Source organism: Lucilia cuprina, chromosome 3, assembly GCF_022045245.1.
Source record: "Lucilia cuprina isolate Lc7/37 chromosome 3, ASM2204524v1, whole genome shotgun sequence".
NCBI classification, from domain to species: domain Eukaryota; kingdom Metazoa; phylum Arthropoda; class Insecta; order Diptera; family Calliphoridae; genus Lucilia; species Lucilia cuprina.
Genome location: NC_060951.1, coordinates 45,523,439 through 45,535,011, shown reverse-complemented (window position 1 = coordinate 45,535,011; position 11,573 = coordinate 45,523,439). Strand labels below are relative to the sequence as shown.

At 27.5% G+C, this 11,573-nt stretch overlaps 1 protein-coding gene across 1 annotated transcript; it reads left to right on the top strand.

The window, feature by feature from the left end:
• The first annotated feature begins 2,286 nt into the window (after positions 1 to 2,286).
• LOC111684893 lies at positions 2,287 to 3,020 on the top strand. The gene has a single exon (XM_023447115.2). It carries the CDS (start codon positions 2,310 to 2,312, stop codon positions 2,961 to 2,963), a length of 654 nt encoding a protein of 217 aa, XP_023302883.2. The 5' UTR covers positions 2,287 to 2,309; the 3' UTR covers positions 2,964 to 3,020.
• The last annotated feature ends 8,553 nt before the right edge of the window (positions 3,021 to 11,573 follow it).

Genomic DNA, 11,573 nt, shown 5'->3' with positions numbered 1-11,573 from the left:
ATCGGCTCTATCCATATAACATAAAGCATAAAAATATATGTCGAAAAAGTATATTACTTCTTTCCGAGCGTTAAAAAATTAAGTTAAAAACAATTATGAATGTATAGTCGGGCATAGGTGACCGTATGATTCCTACATACCATACTCCATTTAGTATGTTAAAAATGGAGATAATTAAAAAAAAGCATTTGATTTGTTTTTAACTTCATTCCGGTATATTTTTACTTTTTTTGGTAAAAAAAGAGATTTTTTATAAGAGGGCTCAAAGGGGATTAGGGGAAAATATGGGTCTATCCTTATAAATGTTGGAAGAGGAATTCACGTCTACTTCAAAGTTATTTATGTAGAATTTATTAGTGAATATTGAATTTCAAGTCCTTTTCTGAAGGGAATTTGTATGGGGGCTAGGTCAAATTATAGCCGATCATTATAAAAATCGGTAATATCATTAAAAGTTCTATAAAACTAAGTTTCGCCGATAGTTTTAACGAAGTTATTAATGATAAAACCGAGATACATACCTTCCGAGAATACATACCTTTAAACCGAATTGATCTCTGGGCAAAAAAATGAAGTGTGACAAATTTTATCGAATTATCTTCCGTAGTTTCCGAAAAAACTACTAGAGAATACCAAACTGCTTAGGACAGTATTTTCGGAGAATTTGGTTAATTTCAAGTATAAGTTTTAAAGTGAGGGTGTTTAACACATACATTTTAACACGGTAATGTTAATAGGGAGTTAAAAAGTACATTTCAAATAGGGAGTTAAAAAGTACATTTCGCTTACAAAGAAGTTGTCGAGTAATTTTTGTTTTTAATAAAGAAGACGAATAAGAAACTTCACACACGCTTGTTAGATCTTACAACGTTGGCAGTAAAATATGCACAAAATTTGTCTTCCAAAATTGTCAGTAATGTTTTTACTGACAACGTTGCAAAAGAAAAAAATGTAAGTTCAAACGATTGTTAGACATTTTTTGAACATTTTACTGACAACGTTGTAAGATCTGACAATCGTGTATCACGACTTATAGCTATTTTATTGAGTATCAAATATCAACAAAGCCAAAAATAATGTACTTTTATATAAGATTTTAATAAAGTCATTACTCGAGTACTTCAAAGTAATGCAGACGGTAACTAGTAGTCATTGAAAAGTAAGTGGTTATGGAAGTACAACCCATTACTGCGTTTTAGCTGGGTACATATGCATATTCTAGATTCTTATAGATACCGGAACCAAATACCTTAGCCGGTTAATCCACTCCGGTATCTATAAGAATCTAGAATATGCATATGTACCCAGCTAAAACGCAGTAATGGGTTGTACTTCCATAACCACTTACTTTTCAATGACTACTAGTTACCGTCTGCATTACTTTGAAGTACTCGAGGGCGTCCAAGGTAATTGTAAATCAGGAACATGAACTATCGCTAGCTAGTACAGTGTCTAGATATATTGTAGTTAGTTAGTTAGTTTGAAAGGAGGATGTATACACATCAAATCCGAAGAAATACACCTAGGCCTCTATCGGGCCTGTTGTGTGTTCCTTAACCAGTGCCACGAGTGGGAATCGAACCCACCACCTCGGGTCTACCAGACTAGAACACTAACCACTAACCTACCGGAGGCCACAGATATATTGTAGGTTGTATCAGTAATTCTAGTTCTTAGTTTAGGAAGGATCAGTGCAGTTATTTAATACTAAATAAGTAAATAATACAACATACTTAAAGTTAGCCTGCAAAAAAAACGAAGTTGCCGAACTTGCGACTGAAGTTGCAGCGTTAATACTAATAATAATAATAAAACAATAGTCCAATTCACAATCGATGTTGAATCGTTGTAGCGTTGTATGTTATAAAAATTTTTCAAATACATTTTTTTGAAACAGAAACAAATCAATTATAAAAAAATTACGACATACTACGATACAACACCGATTGTTAATTTCACAAATATTTCTTCTGTATAACATCCAAAAACAGAACTCTGTCATGTTTTAAAACAAAACATAAGATTTTGAATCTTTTTTTATATTTTGGAAATTATGTGACTATTTTTAAAAGACATTAACCCACCGCTTAATAGCAGTTAAGAATGATGTTTACAAATTTCAAGTAGTCGATTTCTTATCGCTTAATCGGCCATATACTTTAACTAATCAGTAGTACTAGATCGGTTTACGAATATTTGCAAAACGAAAGTAAAAGAAAACTTATCACTAAAATTCATGAGTATAAAAACAAAGAAACCTTCAGAAATTAGAACAGTTCCAAATTATTAGCAATATTCTAAACAATAAAATGAAAACAATTTTCACTATTTTTGCCTTGTGTTTGGTGGCCGTCAATGCCGGCACTATTGCCCAAATACCCATTAACTATGAGGGCATGGTCGATGAGGTTATAAATGAAATGGGTCAAATTGCCAAAGAAGCCGCTGTAGCTCTACAACATCAAGTTGAGGAAATTGTTTTGGATCCTTTGCATCAAGTAGAGACTGCCGTCGAAAGTATTGAAGAATTGCGTGAAAAAAATGATGTTTGTGTAGCAGCTGAAGATGAGAATGTAGTGGCCACCGTTGATGCCATGCACAAGGAAATGGCTGTATGTGGTGCTGTAGCTGCCAAAACTTCGGCTGAAATTATGACTGACATTAGCGCTGCCACCCAACAATTGGTATTCGATGGTTTTGATGTTTTGCGTACTTATCAGAAATGTCAGAAATACACCAACAGTGTATTGAAGAATTCCTGCTATGCCCGCTTAACCGTTAAGGCCACTTTGTATATGAACAATGCCCGTAAATCGATTAAGACCATCAGACAGAGCACCAATGAACGTATTCCTGCCGTTATGGCTGATGCTGATACCTGCACCCATGATGCTGCCGATGTTGCCATCGAAGAATTGGATAATATCCAAGACAATATTAATGTTTGCATTGCTAAGGCCTAAATGGAAATTTGCGATTTTTTTATGGAAAATAAAAGTTTAAGCTGTGATTTATTGAAATTGTAATCAGTGTTTTGAATTTTTAAATTTTTTTAAATGGGTTCATAAGAAAATGGTTTTGAAAGATTGTTATTTTTTTAATTATTTGCCAAAAATTGTGGCAATTATTTTTTTAAATGACTCAATCACTAGAACATTTTTGTTTTCGTTTACAAAAACGTAATTACTTAAGAGATAATTGCCTTCATACTAAATGTTAGGTTTAAAATAATCTTGTTTTGCAACATGTTGTTAAAGTCTGCTTTAGAATTTGAGTAAACGTCACAGCTTATACGATACAAATGGGAAAGTTTGGGCCGACCTACAACACATGTGAGTATATTTATGTAAATTGTTTTTATTGTATGCAATTTGTTTTTAATTTTAAACATTCTTAAAACAACAAAAACTTTGTTCTTAATATCATAATTTAACAAAGTTGTACAACATAATTAAAAATTTTCAACACTTTAGTTTTAAACACAATTTCATATTAAATATTTAAGCTATTACTTAAAAAGAATTAATTAAAATATTATAAAGATTCCAAATAAATACATTTTTTTAAATTGTTTAATATTCAAGCCAGAAATGTTGCAACAAAACATTTTAAAGGCCAACACCAAACGACTACTTGCCAAAACGTTTGACAAGGTTGTTCTAAATTAAAACAAATACGTATTTATTTAAACTTATACTTAAAACTAAATACCTATGTATATATGTATATTTGCTAAACAAAATACGTTAAATAAATTAAATTAATCGAAAATTTAACCTTGACCATAAACTTTAACTGTAAAATCTTTATAGAGAATCTAATAGTAAGATTCTTTAAAAGTAATTCTTGTGTATTAATAAAAGTACTCAAACTTAGCATGATTACTGGAGAGAAATATTTACTTATACTAGTTGGCTTTAAAAATATGTACTAGTTACGAGTTTATTACCACCGGCTTAATAAAGTTCTGAGTTGTTTTTTTTCTGCTTGAGTTAAGAGTCCAAGCAGCAGCAGTTTGTTGGCTTTAACAAATTGATTGAAAGAGTTGTAGTTGTTGCTGGTTTTGCTATTCTGAGCAAACCAGTTTGTTATACAAAAAGCCACAACAAAGACTAGAGCAATAATTTGCCTTGTTATTAAAGCGAAGAGTAAGAGGTTGAGATGGGGTTAAAACTATAGCAGAGGTAACTATTTATTTATTAATTTATTTATTTATTTATTTATTCATATAATTATCTATTTATCTATTTATTTATTTATCTATCTATCTATCTATCTATCTATCTATCTATCTATCTATCTATCTATCTATCTATCTATCTATCTATCTATCTATCTATCTATCTATCTATCTATCTATCTATCTATCTATCTATCTATCTATCTATCTATCTATCTATCTATCTATCTATCTATCTATCTATCTATCTATCTATCTATCTATCTATCTATCTATCTATCTATCTATCTATCTATCTATCTATCTATCTACCCAACAAACCAACAACTAACTTTTTCTGCAAGAGAAAATTAATCTAAAATTTGGAACATATTTCCTTTAACAGAAAATTTAGCAAAAAATGTTCTGTAAAAGAAAGTTTAGCAAACAATTATTCTATAAAAGAAATTTAGCGAAGAAAAAAATAGTTCTGTACAAATAAATCTATAGAAGAAAATTTAGCAAAAAAATCTAGGAAAAAATAAGCAAAAATATTTCTATAAAAGAAAATTTGGCACAAATAACTCTATTGAAGAAATTTTTGCGAAAAAAATCTGTAAAAGAACATTTAGCAAAAACAATCTGGAGAAGAAAATTTAGCGAATATAATTCTAAAGATTAAAATTTTTTGAAAATCATTCTATTGAAGAAAATTTTGAGAAAATTATTCTAAAGAAAAAAATTTTGCGAAAATATTTCTATGGAAGAAAATTTACCAAAAAAATTCTATAGAAAAAAATTTTGCGAAAATATTTCTACGGAAGAAAATTTACCAAAAAAATTCTATAGAAAAAAATTTTTCGAAAATATTTCTATAGAAGAAAACTTGCGAAAATAATTCTATGAAAAAAATAAGAAAAAATTATAGAAAAAAATCTATAAAATCAATTTTAGAAAAAATCTAAAAAAAATTTAGCGAAAAACATCTATATAAGAAAATTTAATTAGTAATAACACTATGAGAAAACAATTAGCTAAGAACAATTTCGAGAAAATAATTCTATAGAACATTGGCTAAATTTTCTTCTATAGAATTATACAATAAATTTTACAATAATGTAAAATAAAATTTTGAGAAGATTTTCTATAAAATAATTCTATATTAGAGAAAATTTTTAAAAGCAATGCTATTGTTATCCACACTTCTGTACTTATAACTCACTAGGTTTATAATATGTTGTTCTATAGGAAAAATAAAAAAAAATTATGAAAAATAGTTTTTAACTCAGAATAAAAAATAAATTTAAACTTGAATAAAATAAATTGAGTGAAGTTTAATTCACACATACACACACTCAACCGCACATATATTGGCAAAATAGTAAAAAAAACATTTTATTATTAAAATGTTTTTTTTTTATTTGTTCTTCTAAAGAGTGTATCAACAGAGCAGTTGTTTAATTTCAATCCTAAACACAGTTTTAAAGTTAGTTATTGTTCTGACGTTGTTCACTGAACGTGAACGTATTCGTAAAGATTAGACAAACGCAAAAAAAAAAACAAAATACATATAAAAGAAATTTTTTTATTAAATTTTCGTAATCGAAATCATAATAATATCGAGAAATAAAGGTTCTAAACATGACCATTTACGCCATTATTGTGCAAATTATTTTAGTGTGTAACTAAAATAAATAAAAAAAATTAAAACATTTATTAAATTACAATTTTAAAGTTATAAAAAAAATAATTAAAAAAGTCTTTAAACAAAATGTCTTTTACCACATTTATAAATACGGTTTATCTTCAACATGAAGATCCTGATGAGGATATCGAGTCGAAGGTGGGTTTTGTAAAAAATCTTATTTTTAAAAAAATGTTGACTTTAATTTCATATACATATGTGTGTATATGTGTGTGTATGTATGTTATGAATTTATGCAAATGTTTTTGAACTTGAACTTTAGTTTTAAATATCCGGGGATTAATAGTGTTAAAATGTTAATTGTTAATAAATTTTTTATTGTTTTGTGTAATAAAACAGTTTGAAAAAATAAACAAGTTGTTCCACTTTTTTTTTTAATTATAATCTTATGAATTAGAATTCTAAACAATTGTATTTTAATTAATAATTAAAATTTAACCGTTACTTTTTAATGTTACTAAATAAATAGTACGTTAGAAAACGTTAGAAAAATTTAGTACCAAACATTAACAAATAGTAAAGTTTAAGTTTAAATATATATTTTTATTTATTTATTTTTCAAATAAATATTTGTTAACAAAATATTTGATGTTTTCATAATTTATTTTATCGTTATTATGAAAGAATTAGTTGTGTCTGACTTTGTCAAAAATATGCAGAAAGAAGTTTTATACATTGTTTTCAAATCCAGCCCTTTATGGGAGTAAACGGGTAAAGACTTCTGGTTAAAAAGGAAAATATTATTAAAATATACACCTTGGTCCTTTACATACATTTTTTTTAGTGAATTTCAAACGATTCTATAATTTTGTAATTAAAACTTAAAACTTTACAACCAATGTTCCTAAGGTATGTTATATCCGGTATGAGATTGCTTTCGACAAATGCTTGGTAATGTCAGAGAAACTTTTACATTTTTTCACAATACTCATCACGTGCTCTGCATTATTTATAATTCACTCTTCCAATTTGATGAAATTGAGCTCATAGTTCTGTATATCGAGTCAGAATAGTTACCATCAGATTTAATTCAGACTTTCTTCCACAGTTTCCATTTATTTGGGTTATCCAAAATAACAACCGAGTCAAATATTTAAACTATTTGAAAACCTGTTTTTGGAAAATGTCTATCACCAAATATGTAAATATGAAATTGAACATATAGGCTAGCGATTAAATGTTACTTTTTGGAACCAAATAATCTGAATTAAACCTATATGATCGCGATACAATGACAACAGCTACAGAAATTTGTACCAATATTAGATCTAGAAACATTAAACTAAAAGTACACAAACTAGTAATTTTACGTCCTTTGAGTGAAAAGAGACTTTGTGAACTTTTTATACCCAACTCCACTATAGGGGGTTGCACGCGTTTCTGTTAATGTTTTAACAACCAAAAATATCGGCCCTACACCTTAAAATATAACAATCGGATCAGAATAGCTGAGTTTTTTTTTTTGAATCGTTAAAAAATGAAGAAAGCCTTGCGACTGTCAAATTTATATTCCGTATTTTTTCACAATGTGTGAGGGTTTCATTAGACGATCCCATCTGTACTCTTCTACACAAAATATTGACAGATCTTCTTATTTGTGTGATCGTGCGAAGCCGGTTTTGAGGGCCCTTCACATGGTAACACTTTACGAACGTAAAGTCTAATGAAAAAGTCAAATGAATTTCCATCCGTATAACAAAAAAGGGAATAAAAATCATATGATTTATATTTTTTATGTTTACACGTATGGTATAAAATAATAACAAAGTAAGATGGAAACAGCTGTTTCACTTTTTTGTATATTTTAACATAGAAATACATCTCTGATTTAATGCGATTTGCTTGTTTTTTTAATCATTTAAAAAAATGAAGAGAGTCATACGACTGTCAAATTTTCCATCCGTATTTTCTCTCATCCGTATTCTCTCCCAAAAAAAAAAAAAAAAACAACTTCCAAAGAATCGAAAAAGAAGTAGAATTTACTCCATGGACGTTCTGAAAAAGACCTGAATATGTTATGATTTTAACACAGGCTCGTCATAGGAGGGATGTCCATTTTATTTCTATATAAATTCATTACAACTGAAGTCATTCTAAGGAAGTAATATTTATGTTCTTTTTAAGGAGTAATTAGGAAGTGGAATTGTATAGATAGATAGAATACAACTTATTTTATTAAAATTTATCAATTAACTCCAAAATAAAATTGATTTAATTCAAAATATTTTAGTACAAAAAAACATACCTTAAATTAAAAAAATGGATTATTTTAGCTTCTTTGGACGTCAATAAACATCACTTCCACAGAAGGTGCTTAGTGCTACTTTTGAAGTGGTTATAAATGTTATTCTTTTGGAATGATTTCGTTTTATTTTTACTGGTTTTACACGATCCCATCCGTACTCTTCTACACAAAATTTTGAAAGATCATATTATTTGTGTGATCGTGTGAAGAACAAAATAATTCAATGCTCTTATATTTTGCTCTCTAAGTTGTATAGATTTTAAATTGATATTTTCTTCTTTCTAAATAAAACTTTGAGAACAGAAAACAATAGATTATAGTCCCTAGCCTTTCCCACTTTAATTCTCTATTTAATTGACTGAATAGAAAAATGGTTGGACAAACGAATATAAATCGATCTTTAACAGGAACGAGTTTATACATTTTGCTAAGATTCCTTATGACCTAACTTTTTAACTTAGGTTTTTTTAAATTTCTATATTTTTTCATAACAAATGTGTTAACTTGGCAGAGATTTTATTATATGAATTTAATTAGAACCTATGAGCTAATTACTAACTGCAAAAAAAAAAGAAACATTCTTACAAAATTTGACAACAAATTATTTCGTCATAAATAGTATGTATAAAGTATGAGTATTTGTATTATTATAAAAGTACAAACATGGAAACGCCCTTTTTTGAATCTAAAGAAGAAGGAATTAAATATAGAAATCAAAACAAAAAAGTATATTACTTGTATAAAGATGATTATGGAACTGTTATTTCCGGACATTGTCGTGGTAATAAATTTAGGCTTAAACTTACATTAAATATAATTTCTATAACATTTTCACTTTTATATTCCATTTAATGCTTAACTTAACTAATAAATCTTTTAATTAAAACAAATAAATAATAAAACACGAAAGATTTTAGTTTACAAAACGAATCAAATCTCTTATTCACCTTGACCATAGTCAAGGTATGAATAAACACATATTATCTACAGATAGATAATCATTTCAAACTATCATATCATCTTGTATTTTATATCTTTTTTCGTAAAAAATCGAATGTTTTTAAAGGCAAAAACTAAAATAAGAAAACAACGCAAAAACCACTGGTCAAACCTTTTTTCTTGACTCAATACGGAAGAATATTTGAAATTTTGAACTTAAACAACTATCAATTATTTGGAATGATTTTTTTTATTATTCTTTTTTTGAAATATTAACCATAAACAAAAGAGAAAAAAAACTATTTAACATAAATAAGAATCAAGTAAATAAATAAATTAAATTGTTTTTCAAATCAAACAAAGCAAAAAATAAATAATTTAGTTAATAATACCAAGAAAACAAGTTAAAAGTGACGTCACTAATAATAATATTATAAGTTTCAAATATGCGGAAATTATAAATCAATACTCTTTGTTTAAAAATAAATTAATCGTTGTACAATGAATTAAGAATTGTAAATATCAATAATAAAATTTATTATAAATTAAATATTTTTTTGTAATAAACTGGTCTAATTCCATTTTGATTATGCGTTACATTGCAAAGTTCATTTACCTTTTTAATGAATATTTAATTTTGTAAATTGCTATTGTTTTTAATATGTTTTTGACATATTAAGGGTATTCACAGATTATGCACAAATCTTATTTAAAAACTCAATTTGAGCTAAAAGCCACACAAGTGCAAATTTAAAAAAATTCTTAATAAAGGCACCAAATACAAGTTTTAGGTACGCATGCACCAAAAGTTCTCATTTTAAGAATTATGTTCTTGATTTGAGTATGAATTCCTACTTGTTTTCCCAATTTACAATAACTTGGGGTTAAGGAGCAAATATGGACCGATCCATATTAAATAAGATATAAGAAATTTTATATGATATAAGAAATTTTCTATTCAATTCATATTAGAGGTATTAGGCCCCCATTGAAAGTATGCTCGTAATGTTTGAGAAGTCTTGATATAGGTACGAATTTTTCTATTTAATAAAAGACCGCCCTATTTTCTCCAAAATGTGCAGATAAGTATTAAAATTCTTAGTGCAACATTGGAAGAATCTAACTCCTTTAGTTTTCCAGATAAACAATTTTTCGTATTTAATACACATAAGAGGTGCTGCTGCCCTCCTTAGTAGTCCACCAATTTCTAACCCAAAGTGTTTACATGAATTTTAAAGTGTTTCCATCGAAATTTCAAGATTTTAACTATAATAGTTTCCAAGATAAATGAACTTTTGTAAACGGGAGATGCCACGCCCCTTATTGCTAGACCGCCTATTTGATTTACTAAATAATCACATTGGCACAAAAGTGGCTGTGACAAAATTTAAAGACTCTCATTGTTATATTATCTCAGATATACTGATTTAATATTTTCTTAATATAGGCGTGGCTTCTCGCCCACATGATATTTCAAAATAAAAATGTAACTATTTAATAGTCTATAAACTTTAAACACATTTATTTTTAACATAAATAGATAGTCTAAACTATTGGCTAGTCTAGTCCCTTGACTAATGCTTTGTCTATTTAAACTTCTTGCTTTAATATACTAGTCTGTAATTAGCCTTAATGTTTGCAAAATGCAAAGATACTTTAATACTTTTTTTTAATTTGTTTAGTATAAATATAAAACTTTTATACATATTTGCTAAATTTTAGTGTTTTAAGTTTTTTTCGTTTCAAAAAGAAGAATATGAACTCAAGTCAACTAACTTTTCATATTTGTTAAACTTAGCTAGTATAAACATTAGTAAAGGTGTTTAACCAAGCATAAAATTATACGACTTAAGTTATAACTTATGACAGGTTTGTAAACAAGTTCGATATCATACAATTACTTATATTTATTTCAACTGTAGTTAAACCCTTTTAGAATGAATTTGCTTTAGATTTATTATTTTATTAGGAAAATATAATTATAGATTTAATTTGGAAAAAATCTTATAATTCCATATATTACGTGCTGAAAATTTCGTGAAAGGTTTAATAATCTTTAAATTTTATGTCATAAAACAGCTTAAACAAAGGTAATACTATTTTAGAGGTACTAAACTCTATAAACAACTAAAACACCGAAAAATTATTGCTTAATAATTTTTGACAGTTACACCCACAGGTTGTATAATGTTTTGTTTTGTCTATTCGTTATAAGCTGGAGTACGGTTTTCATTAGAGACTAAATTTTAGTCCTTAATTTAGACTATAATAATCAATAGGCCATTGATATTTTACTATAGTCTAGTGTTCCAACTTTTAAACAGGACTTTTTCCCAAGTAGAATAGACTATAAGCTAGACTTTAGTTCCCACTACGATTATAAACCCGGTTATAGTCTAGTCGATAGACCATAGTCCCAACAGACTAGACTATAGACTAGACTATAGACTAGACTATAGACTAGACTATAGACTAGACTATAGACTAGACTATAGACTAGACTATAGACTAGACTATAGACTAGA

Excerpts from the sequence above, each read along its gene's own strand:
- LOC111684893 (XM_023447115.2), top strand. The coding sequence starts at position 2,310 with ATGAAAACAATTTTCACTATTTTTGCCTTGTGTTTGGTGGCCGTCAAT.